Here is a 17,829-nt window from a genome sequence, read left to right as displayed (position 1 = left end):
GATTATAGTAGGACTAGTAGGATAAAATTGGATAGGATTTTAAAAAGGCGAAACGTTTTTTATTGAATTAGTGTTTTGTATTTTGCTGGAGTAAGAATATGAACAAAAGACACATTATATTTTATAAATATTTTTTATTTAAATGAAATTACGATAATTTATTTAAATGACATATGTTAACTTGCCATAATTTTCGATACTCAATAAAATAATAGCAATATTATAGGTAAAAGAAAATGAATAACGGAGCAATCGTGTCAAAGGTGTCAAACGCCGCTAACGTCAAATATAACAAAACAATTTCTAAATAATACACGAAGGTTACACTGAACCTTCAAATAAAATAGATCTACCCAAGTGGGTATTCATATAAGTATAATATGAATACTTTAATTTTGTCATGATATGATATCCTTCTAATATTATAAATGCGAAAGTTCGTATCATGTAAGGATGTTTGTTACTCTTTCACACAAATAAAAGGCAAAACAATGGAATTTGGCACACACATAGAAGGTAACTTGGATTAACGCTTATGAGAGCTTTTATCCTGGAAATCCCACAGGAACGGAAACTATGCGGGTTTTTCTTTGAAAACGCGGGCGAAGCCGCGGGTGTTAAGCTAGTAGGATATAATATCTAGACATACAATATGTAGTATACAACGACGGCACATATTAATTAATATGGTAATAATGTTTTAAAACAACGTAGTTAAAATAAAATTTATATTTTGTATTAATTCAATATTAAATTAAAATAAAATTGTGTCAGATGTTATTGCTTCCTAGTTGATGTCACATATTTATGCTTTTTGTGTGAAATCAACGCAAAATACAGAAATATAAAATTGTGTCAGATATTATTGCCACCTAGTTTGTGTCACATATTTATGCTTTGTGTGAGGAATCGATGCAAAATACAGAAATATGAAATTGTGTCAGATATTATTGCTTCCTAGTTGATGTCACATATTTATGCTTTTCGTGAGGAATCGATGCAAAATACAGAAATATGAAATTGTGTCAGATATTATTGCCACCTAGTTTGTGTCACATATTTATGCTTTGTGTGAGGAATCGATGCAAAATACAGAAATATGAAATTGTGTCAGATATTATTGCTTCCTAGTTGATGTCACATATTTATGCTTTTCGTGAGGAATCGATGCAAAATACAGAAATATGAAATTGTGTCAGATATTATTGCTTCCTAGTTGATGTCACATATTTTAATGCTTTTTGTGAGGAATCGATGCAAAATACAGAAATATGAAATTGTGTCAGATATTATTGCCATCTAGTTGATGTCACATATTTATGCCGTGAGAGGTTGTCACAATTATTTGCTGTACATTTTCGTCACATTATTTTGATGCCACTTTATTATGTTGCCTACTAATGTCAGATATTTTTGCTGTATACGGGCAGACAGATATTATTGAATTTATTCTAGTGACAGATATAGGTAAACCAGAATCTGATGGCAATTAGGGAAATCAAAATTTTGAGTGTGCAACCCTAGGGAAAATGGACTGAACGATCTTGATACTGCTTATTTTTTAGTTTGTTCTCAATATCATTAGTCACATTACTACGTGGACAATACTGTACTAAAATAATGAGATATCCACTTAATATTATGTAGGTACATACTTACATGTACGTATAATATTATACTTTTATACAGATAATACTGTATATTATTATTTACACATGCCATGTAAAAATATCGATGTTATATCGATAGAAAACTAGACTACTTATAATTTTTTATAAAATAAAATAAAAATAAAATAAAACTATGTTTATTTTCGTAAGTATTAACAGATACACACATTATAAAATTGACTTGGACAGCTTGGACTTGATGAATAGCCGTATTGGAAACTCCTGTAATAAGTTTTCATAAAATTATATTCCAATCAACAAACAATATTATAGTTACCTACTTATAATATTTTTCAATTGAAAGTATCAAAGCGGGTAAGTCCAATTTACCAATAAAATCTTCTAAACTGAAAATTGTGATGTGTTTGACCCTTCTTCATCAAATATTTTTCTATACACATTATAAACAACACCTCTTGCTTGTGATCACAGCGGCATTTTCGACATTTTCGAAGATTTTTTAGACAAAATCCTAAAAATTATTTATCAACTGCAAAAAAGACAAATAATTTGACAACCAATTTGATAGTTGTCAAATAAGTTGCCACATGAAAATCTTTTATTTCTTAAATATAAATATGCCATCAGATTCTGGTAGACCTATATTTTTGCACATCGCCCCCTAGGCATATATTATTGCTCGTGACTGTACTTGCCGCACTTTGCCGTTACCAACCCAAACAAGCCCGGCAAACACAGACTCGTATTCGATGCGGCGGCGAAGAGCTACGGAGTTTGTCTCAACGACGAGCTATTAGAGGGACCCGACATGTTGCTATCTCTACCGGGCATACTCTTCCGGTTTAGAGAGGGAAGCGTGGCAGTAACAGCGGACGTGCAAGAAATGTTTTTACGAATTAAGATTCGCTCCGAAGATCAGCCTGCACAACAATTCTTGTGGAGAGGTGATAAGCGTGATTCACCACCGCAACAGTATAAGATGACATCAATGATCTTCGGCGCAGCGAGCTCGCCATTCATGGCACACTACGTGCGTAATCATAACGCACAAATCCACGCTGAAAAGTACCCGATGGCGTGGGAGGCTATCACTAACGGCCATTATATGGACGACATGGTCGTTAGCTACAACAATGTGGAAGAGGCGTGTAGAGCCGTGGAAGAAACAAGAAAAGTACACGCTGTGGCGGGCTTCACATTGCGTGGGTGGAGCGCGAGCAACGAGTGCATATTGCGAAACATACCGCAAGAGCTGCACGCCACCGCGCCGACTCAGCTAGGCGGCTCGCCACCAACGCCTAAGATACTCGGCCTCATATGGGATGCCGTACGAGACGAATTGGGATTCAACACATCTATGAATCGCGTGCCGGCGGAGGTGCGAGAGCGAGAGCGACCGCCGACAAAGAGAGAAGCACTCAGCGCCGTTATGTCTATATACGACCCGCTGGGACTTCTAAGCCACTTCACTATACGGGCGAAGATTATACTACAGAGCTTGTGGCGCCTTCAGATATCGTGGGACGAAGCGATACCGGCAGAGGAGGGCGAGTTATTTGCGGATTGGCTTGCACAATTAAAGCAAGTCAGCAAGCTACGCCTACGACGGTGCTACGACGCTACGAAGGCACGGGGCGTCGAGCTACATGTGTTCTGCGACGCGAGCGAACAGGCCTACGCTACAGTTGCGTATTGGCGTACGCTCAAGGACGACGGCAGCTACAACATCAAATTGATTGCGGCTAAAGCGAAGGTAGCTCCCCGACGCGCACAAACCATACCGCGTCTGGAGCTACAAGCAGCGGTTATCGGCGCGAGACTCGCCGATACGATAAAGCGGGAACATCGGTACGAAATCGAACGTACGGTCTATTGGACGGACTCTTCAACCGTCGTTCAATGGGTGAGGAACGACACGAAACGCTACACTCCGTTCGTCGCACACAGGCTCGGTGAGATAGCCGAACTAACCAACAAAACCGAGTGGCGATGGCTGCCTACACAGCATAATGTTGCGGACGACGCTACGAGACTTTGCAACGTCGACGTAAACCTACATAGATGGTTTTATGGACCGGAGTTCTTACACGAACACGAAGAACGGTGGCCCACAGAACGAGAAGCGTACGAAGAGGACGACGTGGACGTATTACACATCAACGAGCAGCCTACCATATTCGATTGGCTGCCGGATCCCGCACGTTTCTCTAAATACGAAACGTTAGTGCGTACGATAGCGCGTGTATTAACCTTCATAGACGTGCGTATTAAACGCACCGCTACAAAAATGGAGTATCGCCACATTCAAAGCGCAGAGCGAATACTCATTCAGCGCGCACAACACGATAGCTTCGGTGAAGAAATCAAGAAGCTACAAGAAGCGCGCTCAATCACCAAATCAAGCAAATTGTTCAAATTGGATCCAGTGTTAGAAGATGGAATCGTGCGAGTGAGAGGTCGTATCAACGCAGCCACGGCGCCGGTCGAAACGAAGCGGCCGATTATTCTAGACGGCCGACATCGGGTCACACGACTGCTAGTTCTAAAAGAACACTGCGCAGCGGGACACGCAAACAGGGAGCGTGTGACAAACGATCTAAGACAGTCGTATTGGATAATACACTTACGACCGACAGTGCGTGCCGTCGCAAGAAGCTGCGCGTTGTGTCAAGTGCGGCGTATGAAACCACAAGTCCCAGCCAAAGGAGACTTGCCTCGCGCACGATTAGATGCATTTCACAGACCTTTCACTAACTGTGGAGTGGATTACTTTGGACCAATGCAGGTGAAAATTGGAAGACGGCGTGAAAAGCGGTGGGGCGCGCTATTTACGTGTCTCACGTCACGCGCCGTACACATTGAAATCGTCGCATCGCTGTCTACCGACTCCGCAATCATGGCGCTAAGACGTATGGCGGCGCGTAGAGGCTGGCCGCGTCTCATTTATTCTGATAATGGGACTAACTTCAAAGGCGCGAGTGAGGAATTGAAGAAAGCACACGGCGAGTGGGCGGCGGCGCTGAGCGAAGAAGCATTGCGACACCGCACCGAGTGGCGTTTCATACCGCCGGGCGCGCCGAATCAAGGCGGCGCGTGGGAACGGCTAGTACGCTCTATCAAGACGGCGCTCGGCGCTACGCTTCACGAGAGGGCCCCAAGCGAAGAATTGCTACACACGCTACTTACGGAGGCCGAGTTTTCCGTCAACGCACGACCGTTGACGCATGTGAGTGTCGACCCGCACGACCCGGAGGCGCTTACGCCTAATCATTTCCTGTTGGGCTCATCGGCGGGCCTACCTACGACGACACAATGCGACGTGCAAGACCGGCAGATGTGGCGAGCGAGTCAAGCGCTCGCGAATCATTTCTGGCACCGCTGGGTGAAAGAGTATTTACCCACGCTGGTGCCACGCGGCGAGCCGCGAAACACAGCGAGGCGCGTGTTAGAAGGCGACGTGGTGGTGATCGTAGATCACACGTTGCCCCGCAACACCTGGCCGATGGGTGTCGTAGTGCGCACTCATGCCGGCCCCGATGGCGCTGTACGGGTGGCAGAGGTGAGAACACGGAGCGGCGTGTTCAGAAGACCGGTGAGCAAGCTCGTCGTCGTGGCCAAGGAGGCTACGCATGCTACGCCGGGGGGAGAGCTGTTGAGGAGCGACGAGCGGCCAAACAACGAGGCGTCCGGCTCGTGTTGAACGAGCGGAAACGGAGTTATACACAGTGGTCGACGGCGCGCGCGCAGGCGACGGCGGGGGTGCTTCCGTCCCGCAACATCGTTTCCCACGGCTCTTACCTACCTACGCTATTGTACCCTTGTAAATTGTATAAATATGTTAAGATTTTGTTGTAAAGTTAGTCTAAGATCAAGTTTGGAGAATAAAGAGCTATCGAGGAAGAAACTGAGTTTTCAATCTACATACAGTCCAGAATACAAACTTTCGCATTTATAATATTAGAAGGATAGTTATAGGATATTTCCCCATCCAGTCCAGCAATATAACAATATAAGAAGACATTTGATGATATTTTTATTTTCTTTATGTAATCTTACCTTTACAAAATCTTTTCGTTTCTTCCAATCATTCTGGGTTTTCTCCATATACAGGTCTCTGAACTTATCAGTGGCATCATATAAAGTTTTACAATCCTCTACTTTGGTACCGCCTATAGGTGTACCAATACGACCCCACGCTCGGAACAACCAATATCTAAAATATAATAACATCTGTGAATTGGCTGAGATCACTATAATTGTGAAATATTATTGTATATAAACATGTTGGCATGGTTTTCACACTTACTTAAATATGATTTATTTATTCTTTATTGAACAATCATGCTAGAACAGAGATAGTGTTTATCATTTAAAGACACTAGATCGTTTCTTAGGTTTACTACACAGTTATAAAAAATTACTCAAAATAGCAATTTCTGAGTTCATCCAAAACAAAGAATGAAAAAAAAACTATTATTTTCTTATTTATAACATCAGCCCAGCTCTATATCTTACTTCTCATTATCATCAGCCTCCAACACTTGCAGCTTGTAGAAGGAATTCTTTCCCGCGACTACGTCAGTCTTGGCCAGCACCACTGTGAACTTATCCCCCGATCTGTCTGTATACACGTGTGCTTTGTCCGCTAGACCCGAGTCCGGGTCTACGGCCGTACCACCTATATGGCCAATCTTTATATTAATATCGAAGAATGCGTAATAATCTATATGATGAAAATGAATCGCCAAATGTTATGCTAAGCGTAAAACTCGAGAACGGTTCGACCATTTCTGATATTTTCTTAACGGTTTTGTTAAGGCACAAGGATAGTTTTTGGAGAGAAAACATGAAAAGGGGCAATAGGGCATAAAAACGTTTGCTGGAGCAATTAGTATTAATATAGAAGCGACATTCCTCACTCTGAAAATTCGAACGCCCTAATCGTGAATGTGAAATCACGCTCTCAATTAAGCAGATATTGACATAATTTTAAAAGAGTAAATATAGATCTTGTCGGCAAGGCGGCTACTATCTGTTAAAACTGTTTTCCCGAACCAGTTGTAAATATAAAATTATGTATTTTGACGATAAAAAAGCTTGTTAATTATACCTTTAATTTTAATCTTTTGTTTGGATGATTTTGACTTTGCATACATGCTTCCAGATATTAACTCTATGGATTTTCCGTCGATTACATCTTGCGGTACTCGTTTTGTTGGCTGTGTAAGTTTAATAAATTGTTACAAGACAGAACATTTTACATACATTTTTCCTTAATAATCATTTGAAAAAAAAAAGCTGTTGAAATTGATGTACATTTTTAAAATACATTACTAGAAATATTTTTTTTAAATTGAAAATTCGTTATTCATACTTACATCAGACCCCCAAGGAGCAATATTATGTTGTTTGATAAGTTCTAACGTTTCTGTGACGGTGCCCGTTTTGGGGTCAATTTGATCCAAGAATGTTTCATCCACAACCTATAGAGAAGAGGCAAAAATGCGAGTATCACGTGAGAAAGAATACTCAACATTAAATAAAACAGGACACTATTTACAAAACAAGTTCAAATGCCCAAAGAAAATGACTCACTTCAATATCTTGATCCTGGATTTCTTCCATTTTCCTGGGCATATTTTCGACATCTGTCTTTGTGGATATAACAGCCGCAGTTGTCTCAGTCAATTTAGACACAACAAGACCTCCCATTTTTAATACACGATTTTGAACTTCCTCTTTTAGAGCCTTAAATTTTCCATATAAGAAAAATTGGAGATTCTTTAAAGGTAGATGAGGGACAGTTTTTTCACTGCAATTAATTGTTTTTTAGTAATATTGAGAAAAGCATGTAACTAGTTAAAATTTTAAATAGATCATTATTATTAATCATTTCTATGATTTGTCAATTTTTGCCGAATATAATATTATTTGAATATAATATGTATAATGTAATAATCACAGGTAATAATACATTGTGTACATTGAATTAATGTGGCCAATGTTAAATATATTTAATAGATAAAAAAGTTAATCATGCTATTCACAAACCTCTCTGGCTCCTCTTTCTTGACGACGACTATAGCTGGCGGTGGAGCAACCTCGAATACTCGCTCCCCCACTTTAGGTTTGTAGCTTTTAAACACTGAGCCGCCTTTATATGGTGCCGGTACAACCATTTTAGCCCTTTTAGGATTTGTAGTTGTATAGATACATTTAGTCCATTCACTTATATTACCTGTAAATTTGTTAAACCTTTTTAATGAGAGGATTTTTTCAATTTTATCAAAGTTTGACAGGGCTCTCAACAATAACATCAAAAAGCTGAGACCATAATTTATTGAGACCATAATTTATTAAGATTTATAGAAAAATAAACAAATTTTGGAAGGGTATGTATACCTGTGCATTTATAATGGAATGTATCAAGAATTAACTGCCCCTGCTTGCATTCTCGACATGGCTGCAGTGCTCCAAACGCCATTATGTCAGCCAGATGATCCAGACACTGAAATTTTTTACTGAATGTAATCTTGTTTACTAAGCCTTTATTTTTATCTTTGAAAATACGAAATCTCGAAAAAGGGGCAATTGGGCAGAACAAAGTATGTCAGGTTAACTAGTCTATACATATAATAAATCTGTAGAAGGGTCAATTCTGTACATTGAAAATATTTAAAAAAGAAATAGCAGGGGGTGTTACTGGATCGATACCAAACTCAAATATGTGATTAAAAAAATTTTTGTCTGTCTGTCTGTCTGTATGTGAAGACATCACGTGAAAACTAACGGTTCGATTTCGATGAAACTTGGTATAATTATACCTTATTATCCTGGGCGTAAAATAGGATACTTTTTATCCTGGAAAAATACGTAGAAAAAAAATAAGCTTAATTTTTCAGTTTTATCCATAGACGTTGTTCTGTAGAACCGCGAACACACGATGCGTATTATTATAGGCCTAGCCGTATTTGGGTCCAGTAGATATTTATAAGATGTCATTGTCAGAGTTACTCAAAATGGAGAAATAAACCATCCACGCGAAGACCGACATCTGCGCGGACGGAGTCGCGGGCGGAAGCTAGTTTATAATAAAAATTTAGATACCTAATATTTTTGAATATAGAAAATATCTTACTTTTTGGAAAAATTGTGTCCAAAATCAACAATTCTCAATAAATATGTTTAAAAATATGATGGATGCAAGTACACAATAGAACACAAACCTCATCTGTGCCTTTTAGGATTTTTTGTGAGTTTTTTTCAAGTAGTTCATGCAAGTCAGTCTTGCTTAACTCACTGAGCAAGTTTCTGTATTTGTGAAACAATTTATTTTGTTTCTCTAATTTCTTTTCTAATTCTTTCTCTTGTTTTATTTCTGCTGCATCTTTTGCTTCTGCTTTTAATTTTTTCACTGGAACTTCGTCCAGATTTGAAGCTCTGAAAATAAAATATTGAGTAGGTATTATAAAAATTTTCATTGCAATGCATACAAAAAATAAAAACAAATAGGTATGTAGAATTTGAAAACTCCATCTGAATCAAGGAAAATACAAAGCTTAAATAAATAACTTATAAATAACCAGACATAATATTCTCTGTCTGTCTTATCAATTAATCTTTAACTTGTCTTTTAGTTTATATAATTTTAAGATGTATACTTGTAACTCAACATCTTGTTGGTTTTATAAGGATTTACAACAAAATAAAGCAAAACATAAAAATAAAACCCACTTTATTTCATCTTTAACCATTTTTTGGTCTTCCTTACTAAGTTTAACAAATCCTGGAATGTCTTCTCCACCAGCTAGGAACAACAATTCAGCCTTCCTTTCAGCAAAACACTTAACATGATGCCATGCTGGTGCCTCACCATACCTAGGATCATATTCTATTTTGGCAACTCTGACTTCATCCTAAGACATAAATATTTTTTTTGTGAACAACAAGCCTTACCTACCTGATATTAATTTAAATTTAGTTATTATGGTAATACAGAATTTTATTTTACAAACATTTATTTAACACTCTATTAACTATACATACTTTTATAAAATGGAAAAGAAAATGACAAACATTGTTTTCCCCAAGAAAAAATCATTGATTTAGTTAAAACCTTAATTATTGTGTAGATTTTCATAAAGAAGAGTTTCATCTGATAGCGATTGACTATTCATAACAGAAGTCAGTATAATTTTTATTTTAGTATAGCTATACATAAAATATGTTAACTTTTCCTACCTTACAAATTTTTATATCACAGTGTTTGCAGGTAGATTTGCTGGACTTAGCATATTCAATTGTATAATTGGAGAGGCCGGTTTGAACAGTTTTACTTTCCTTGCCTCTCTTAGTTCCCTTGCCTTTCTTTCCCTTATCTGTGGGTAAAACCACTCCACTAGAGGATCCACCTAATTTTGTTGGATATAACATTAAGTAATATTTATCCACACAATATTTGTTTCAAAGCATTAAACATGTAATAGAAAATTATACTAACCAATTTTTTCTTTAATTTTTTTCTGGTCATTATGTGTTAGTTTATTGAAGTTTGAAATTTCAGCAATACTTGTTGGACACTTCTTTTTGAAAAAACATTCTTCATGATGCCAATTTGGTTGCTTCCCATCATGGAATGCAGACTGAAAATGAAAAGATGATTAACCCATTGAGCCAGCCGCCCGATCGGTCCACGAGCCACGACACAATAGATTTTCTATTGTGTCTGTGGTTATTAAATGAATCAATGCTTCAGGATTAATCAATGATATTTTATGTATAGATACGTTATATACTCACAATATATCCAAAAAAAATGCTTCATATGCAGTGTCAGGCACACACAAATACAAGTTTCATTTTACTTAATTTATTACATTGACAGACTGTATAAGAGAGATGGCTATAATAAAATCATATAAACAAAAAAGACAAAGATAGTTTGTCACTTCCGCGCAGGTGTAAGCAAAAGTCATAAGAATTCACCAATTAAATATAAATAAACAAATAGTTGCCATGGCAATTGGCATAGACTAACGACACAGAAGGTTCAATGTTATAGATGTTTCGTTTCCTGCACACGTAAACAAATGTGACAATTTCATTTACTATGAAAAAAACTTTTTTGGAGATATAACTGTATTAAGCATTTATTACTAGCTGTGGTGTTCGTTTTCGGTCATCATCATTTCACCCGATAAACACCAACTGCTGAGCATAGTCCTCCTTATAGAACTCCATACGGACCGATCTTACGCTATTCGTTTCAAGGCAGTTCCCGGAACCCGTACAAGGTCATCACTCCAACTTGTAGGATATAATAATAGTGGTGCCTAGATGAAAAAAAGTATGAAATAAAAGAAAGGATGAAGTATTGATATATTAAGAAGAGCTGGAACGTCAACACATTTACACATTGCACATGTTAGGCCGGGAGATACTGACACAAAATTTCGGGTCATTTGTAACAGGATGGCGGTCTAGAGGGGTCTTACTTATCCGACGAGTGTGACTTACGCCCACGCGACTAGTCCGCCGGTACCAGCGTTCTGACCATCATTTTTCTTTTTGTCATTGCGTAATAAGACCTCTGTAGAACCGCCATTCTGTTACAAATGACCCGAAATTTTGTGTCAGTATCTCCCGGCCTATGTATGTGTCATATTTTGCAATTGTTTATAAATACAGGGTGATGTTATTGGTGTAGTACGAATATCTAAAAATCTATGAAGAATTTTGTGATACAGTAAATAGAAGAATTATAGACTATTTTACAGTATTTAATAAAATAATTTAATTTTTTGTTCATTTTCATTAGAAATGTCAATTTTTCTCACCAAGGTGGAAATTTGGATGATAAGGATCTTGTTAGAAAAATATAAATTTTGACTAAGATCGGCATTTTTTTTTTCAAAAATCAAATTACTAATTAATAATCAGAGTTATCACCATTTACATTAATTTACAAACTATATCGGTTGTTCTTACTTAAAATTGAATACCAATGTCTTATTGCGGTATGTGTTCTTTGGAAGTGTTCGTAAAGTTGTTGATCCGTAATTAAATTTTGCGGAAAATCTTTTAGAGCGCTTAGTTGTGACATATCCTAAGCATATTTAATAGAATTAAAAGACGAGCGAATATCCAGAATAAAACACAATACCTATTCTTTATGACATTATTTAAAAAAAATACGCCAAACTATACACAATTTTTACTTGATGCAATCCTCAAAGATCATGGACATAGTGTATTGCGCCTTCCACCATACCATCCAGAACTCAACCCAATAGAGTTACTATGGGACATAATTAAAGGGAAAGTAGCATCACAAAATGTGAACTTTAACTTGAAAACTGTGGAAGAATTATTTAGAAAGGAAGCAAATGCTATTAGTCTGGATATGTTTAGTGACGTTTGGAGAAAGACGCGAAAACATGAGAAAAAATATATTCAATTAGAACCAAAAGTAGATAATTACACTGACTCATTTATAATAACATTAAGAAATTCCGACGGCGAAACATCGTGTTCTTCGAGCGATGAAAGTTTCAGTGAAGTAGAAGATTACGATTACGATTAAATAGATTCTTCTTCTTCTCTATAGATACTGCTTTCTGAATTGGTGGTAAATGTTAAAACTGTTAAACTGTTATGACGATTCAAAAGTGCTTCTAGAAGAAGTCTAATTGTATAAATGTTTGAGTTTGAGTTTAAAACCAATAGTGTGAAAATTATACAATAAACATGTAACACGTATTTGTTAGCGCGTATTGGTAGGTATTACGTACTTAGTACAAATATAATATTTCTTAGATATTTTTACTCGACCAAAGTCAGGACAAGACTGCTCCGCAACTGCAGAAAATGTCCGTCATTTAAATCACTATCAAAACAACCATCCGTGTGTTGGGACTTGGGAGTGAGCGCACGTGTTATTTGTATTGTTTTTATGACCTGAAATTTAATTATTATTTGATAATTGAATGATTATTAATACTTTTATCCAATTGATTATTTTTAAAATAAATAATGAAGTTCATCAATTGATTTACTTTTAAATTATAATTTTACAGGTAAATTATGAGAGCTTTCATAATTATATTTGCATATATTTATCTACAACGCACCCATTTTACAATTCAAGTCTAAAATGAAACTAGAGTCGCATTTATTTTTGAACATACTGTAAGTGAAATTGCATAAGTGTGAGTACTGTGAACATGCCAGCTTTCCTTAATTGACCTGTATAAGCCTTTTTTATCTAAAACACAAATAAAATTTATGTTCAATAGCTATTTACAGAAAAGCAAATAGCATTTTTCGTCAGTAGCGATAATCTTTTCTTTAATGTATACCTACGTATATTCAACATCATTTTTGCAAACACACATTTTTGCCATCACGATTTCATGGTATATAATAAATAGATATACATATTTGTTAATTACATGCACTGTGTGGATTTAAATATAAAAATAATCAAGTATTTACCCAAATCGAAATTAATAAAATAACCGTTCTATTTTCAATAATCGTATCTACATGATAATCTTTGAACACAGTGTGCGCTAGCTTTGTCACACTAGTGATTGAAGCAATGTTTTATCCCTTTCATTATTTCAATACAAGTGTCAAGCAAGTGTCATTCATTAATAATTGCAAATTGTTATTTTTGCTCTAAAATTATAATATTTTAATACATTTACCTGTGATATGATATCCCTCTATCTTTCTTTATTTTACTATCGTAATTTGTGCACTTTCTGAACACACAAGAAGGCATTATTGATAATTTTAACGTTTATATCAGCATGTGCGTTCGCTGTCACAAGTCACAATCTGACTGATTCCACTGGTCCCAATTAGGACCAATTCACGGTTTACGTTTTGGTGCGTTGGTAACGTATCTACCTCTTGTTTCTATATATAACTAGCGGTCCGCCCCGGCTTCGCCCGTGGTACATATTAACGTTTTCTCTACATAAGAACCATCCTCGTACTTCAAGGAATATAATAAAAAAAGAATTATCGAAATCGGTTCAGCCGTTCTCGAGTTATGGAATTACAACGAAAAGTGGCATTGATTTTTATATATTAGACTAGCTGTCCGCCCCGGCTTCGCCCGTGGTACATATTAACGTTTTCTCTACATAAGAACCATCCTCGTACTTCAAGGAATATAATAAAAAAAGAATTATCGAAATCGGTTCAGCCGTTCTCGAGTTATGGAATTACAACGAAAAGTGGCATTGATTTTTATATATATAGATATCCAAGAATAATATCATTGGGATTAATATTCTTTATAGTTTATAACTGACTTTAACAAAGGAGGAGTTCTTAATTTGTCTTCAAGTTAATGTTTTTCAATCCTATAATAATAATAATGCTTTCTAAATAACAAGAAAATTAATTTGTGAAATAAAACTCATTTTCAAAAATATTCCTGCCATATTAAGGTATAATATAAAAAATTACAATAGTAAATTTATATCTGTAGTTTTATTTTTCATTTTTTACTTTTAATAGAGTGCAAATAATAGGGAAGGAGCTGGAAGGAGGAGCTAAAAAATACCACATTTCGATTTCACATATTAACTCAATGATTTCACACAATGATTTATTTATGAATTCTAATCAAAACAATGTATGTATATGAACGCTTATATACACCTAACGCAATAGGTATATAGCTCTTTTAAAATATTACCTATCCAAATTTCATCACTGGCCGCGAAAGCCCGACGCCACCGGCCACTAGCCCATACAAAAGTACCCAAACCTCTTTTTAATAAATTTTGATCACGAACGTAATAGGTAGTCCATTGAAATGTTACATTTTTTAGGCCAAATCTTAAGTTTTTTAGAGGACGCAATTTTATTTTTTGGATGTGTAGGGGAGGTCAGTGTGAAGCTAAAACCAAGTTTGTGGGGTCGCCACCCTTGTCCCACGGCCGCCATCTTGAAAATAGTGGGTGAAATGGTTTTTACGGTAGATCACTTAAACTATTTATCTGATAAAAAAACATTATTAGCATTATTTGTTGCAAATTAAATTCTCTACAACTTTAGTCCAGTATCTCTTTGTCGTAAATAAAAAAGTTATAAGTGAAAATGTTCAGAAATTAGAGCTATTTATATTTTTCGATAATTTTTTTTATCATTTTAGGAAGAAATTATATCAGACAATTTTTGTAGATTGTTTTTCGAGGAACAATTTTTATTTACAACATTCAACATTTCATCTGAAGTGAGTACTATTTTTCAGTACTCTTAACTAGACATAAATTGGCTATTGACTCTTTTCCCAGACTCCAGAACAATGGAAGCATACTGCAAAACGTTTCAGCCCTGCTTTTCGACGTAAAAAATAACGTGCTTCCAGACTCTACCTCCTGGGAGGTGGGGAAAATAGTCAATAAATAATTATTAATAATATTGCAAAATTAATTATGAAAAATATTATAATAACAGAAAAAACAATTACCTACTGATGACAAATTATTATTTATACACACATAATATACTTATATGTATAATGGTATGCTATGCTAATAGCACTGAAAAATAGTACTCACTTCGAAGTGCTGTAAAACCTTAGCTATTGACCTAATGAAAAAATGTTATGTATAAAAGTTGTTCCTCGAAAAACAACCTACAAAAATGGTCTGATATCATTTCTTCGTAAAATGACAAAAAAAAAGTTTTATTGAAAAATATAAATATCTAATTTCTGAACATTTTCGCTTATATTTTTTTTATTTATAGTTCTACGATAAAAAGTTACTGGACTAAATTTATAGAGAATTTAATTTGCAACAAATAATGCTAACAATGTTTTTTTTATCAGATAAATAGTTTAAGAGATATATCGTAAAAACCATATCTACCGCTCTTTTCAAGGTGGCGGCCGTGGGACAAGGGTGGCGACCCCACAAACTTGGTGATAGCTTCACGCTGACCGGGGGCATAGTATTACAATATTATTTCCTACAGTAAGGAAACGCCTTTGATGTCGCGCGATGCCGCCGCGCCGCCAGCGTAGGTACTTACGCTACCACACGAAAATACGCTAGGGTTGCAACAAATGGGAAATAAAACAATTGTGGTTATTAATATTATGATGAAATCATTTATTCATATGTACATTCAAAATAATTGCGATTATTAAATCTGATGTAATTATTCGTTCATTATTATATAATTACAGATATTGCACTGCTAAATATTATTTACGTGGACACTTTATTTTTGGATGTTATTAATTGTATATTATACCATTTAACTAAGTAATGCATTTGCATTGGGATGTACCTAGTACAATCTGATTAGAAAATAATGAGGACAACATATACATAGCTATGATTTTAATTCAACAGATAAAATTAATACAATCTTTCTGAAATATTGTTTCCTTCTGGGATTTCAATGTAGATTTACATCCGTAAACGGAACAGTTTTTGGGCGCCATAATAGAATATGTAAGTACGGTCTATGTATAATAAAATTATTACACAAAAAATACTACTGCGTCATCCTTTCGCGATAGTTAATGCAAACTCAGCGTGATTGCATTAAGCGGCCCGCGTCGCCCGACCCCCCGCCAGTTCCCCTCCGTTTCTCTGCACAAGTACATTCGTCGTCTGAATACTGTAGAGTGTAGGAAATATGGTAATACTGTGCCGGGGGTGTCTACACATCAAAAAAATAAAATCGCGTCCTCTAAAAAATGCGACCCCAAATGTAACTTTTCAATGGACTATAAAGTGTGTGTAAATTGTACTTAAAATATGAAAATTCTCTGATAAATTAAATTATTAAGACTTAAATGAATGTTAAGATGACCTTAATCTACCTTAATAAGTCAAAATTTAAAAAAGTTATTAATCTTTTTTGTAATCTTGTTTTTTTTATAGTTGACACCTTGTTGACACTTGTACCCCAGGGTATACCCCAGTCCCCAGGGTATTGTTTATGAAATTTTAAGTTGGGTACGGTTCCAGACTCCAGAGTACTTGTAATTTTTTTTCTAGACTTACCTATATATGTAGGTATCTTATTTATTAAAACATATTCAGAAATCTTTACTAATATTATAAAGCTGAAGTGTTTGTTTGTTTGTTTGAACGCGCTAATCTCGGGAACTACTGGTCTGATTTGAAAAATTCTTTCGGTGTTAGATAGCCCATTTATCGAGGAAGGTTATAGGCTTTAATATATCATCACGCTACGACCAAAAGGAGTGGAGCCACGGGGGTGAAACCGCGCGGAGCAGCTAGTAATAAATATTGAGACATTAATTGAAATCTCCAAAACTGATTTGTCACACAGGATTTAGGTACCTATACATACTTCAAATTTTTAGTTTTATATAGGTTTTCGGTTTTCCTGTATGAGTACATACCTAATATAAATTTCATATTGATATACTTAATTAACTAGGTATAAAACCATATTCTTACCTGAACCATGATAGCTATTCGTAAAGCCCCCTGATCTATCTTCTGTTGACAAACTTTACATGATGCTCTGCCAGATTTCGCATATTCAACTTGATACGGCAAATCACTCATTTTCAAAAACTAGAAATAACAAGCATAGAGGAAAGTAATATATACTGATAACAAGCACAGAGCAAGTAATCACAGAGCAAGTAATATACGTAGGCCCAACACGTTGGCCCCATGTGTACTGCCACCATTCAATGTTGTACTTGTGTAGGTACGTGTGTAAATGTGTGTGTAAACGTCGCGTTGTATCGTTGTCATACCTACTACGTATTATAGTATCTATCTATACATATAATAAATCTGTAGAAGGGTCAATTCTGTACATTGAAAATATTGAAAAAATAAATAGCAGGGGGTGTTACTGGATCGATACCAAACCCAAATATGTGATTAAAAAAATTTTTGTCTGTCTGTATGTTCAGGCATCACGTGAAAACTAACGGTTCGATTTCGATGAAACTTGGTATAATTATACCTTATTATCCTGAGCATAAAATAGGATACTTTTTATCCCGGAAAAATACGTAGAAAAAAAGTAAATCTTAATTTTTCCACGCGGACGGAGTCGCGGGCGGAAGCTAGTAAATAATAAACCTCAAGGTCAGTATATATTATGTTCTGTGCTCAAGGTCGACCTTCACCGGCGCCGCGGCCGGCGTGATAATAGAATGAGACCAATTTTATAA

The 17,829-nt window shown here is 36.0% G+C and overlaps 1 protein-coding gene across 3 annotated transcripts in view; it reads right to left on the bottom strand.

Moving 5' to 3' along the window:
- Nucleotides 1–17,337, bottom strand: part of LOC123692886 (poly [ADP-ribose] polymerase-like) — a 30,711-nt gene extending 13,374 nt beyond the window's left edge. Inside the window, exons 1-12 of one of the 3 annotated variants that reach the window (XM_045637728.1) lie at nt 17,096–17,337; nt 10,132–10,273; nt 9,873–10,042; nt 9,366–9,547; nt 8,858–9,071; nt 8,034–8,139; nt 7,683–7,869; nt 7,227–7,443; nt 7,010–7,114; nt 6,742–6,850; nt 6,147–6,309; nt 5,688–5,844 (exon numbers count right to left, since the gene is read on the bottom strand). In XM_045637728.1, coding sequence (XP_045493684.1) covers nt 5,688–5,844; nt 6,147–6,309; nt 6,742–6,850; nt 7,010–7,114; nt 7,227–7,443; nt 7,683–7,869; nt 8,034–8,139; nt 8,858–9,071; nt 9,366–9,547; nt 9,873–10,042; nt 10,132–10,273; nt 17,096–17,206 — 1,863 coding nt within the window. In that variant the 5' untranslated portion in view covers nt 17,207–17,337. Of the gene's footprint in view, nt 1–5,687; nt 5,845–6,146; nt 6,310–6,741; nt 6,851–7,009; nt 7,115–7,226; nt 7,444–7,682; nt 7,870–8,033; nt 8,140–8,857; nt 9,072–9,365; nt 9,548–9,872; nt 10,043–10,131; nt 10,274–17,095 lie in introns of those variants that run through there. The other 2 variants (XM_045637729.1, XM_045637730.1) reach the window with 2 other exon arrangements.
- Between the last annotated feature and the right edge of the window lie 492 nt (nt 17,338–17,829).

This window comes from Colias croceus, chromosome 6 (genome assembly GCF_905220415.1).
Source record: "Colias croceus chromosome 6, ilColCroc2.1".
In the NCBI taxonomy this organism is placed as follows: Eukaryota; Metazoa; Arthropoda; class Insecta; order Lepidoptera; family Pieridae; genus Colias; species Colias croceus.
This window is presented reverse-complemented; position numbering and strand designations above follow the sequence as displayed.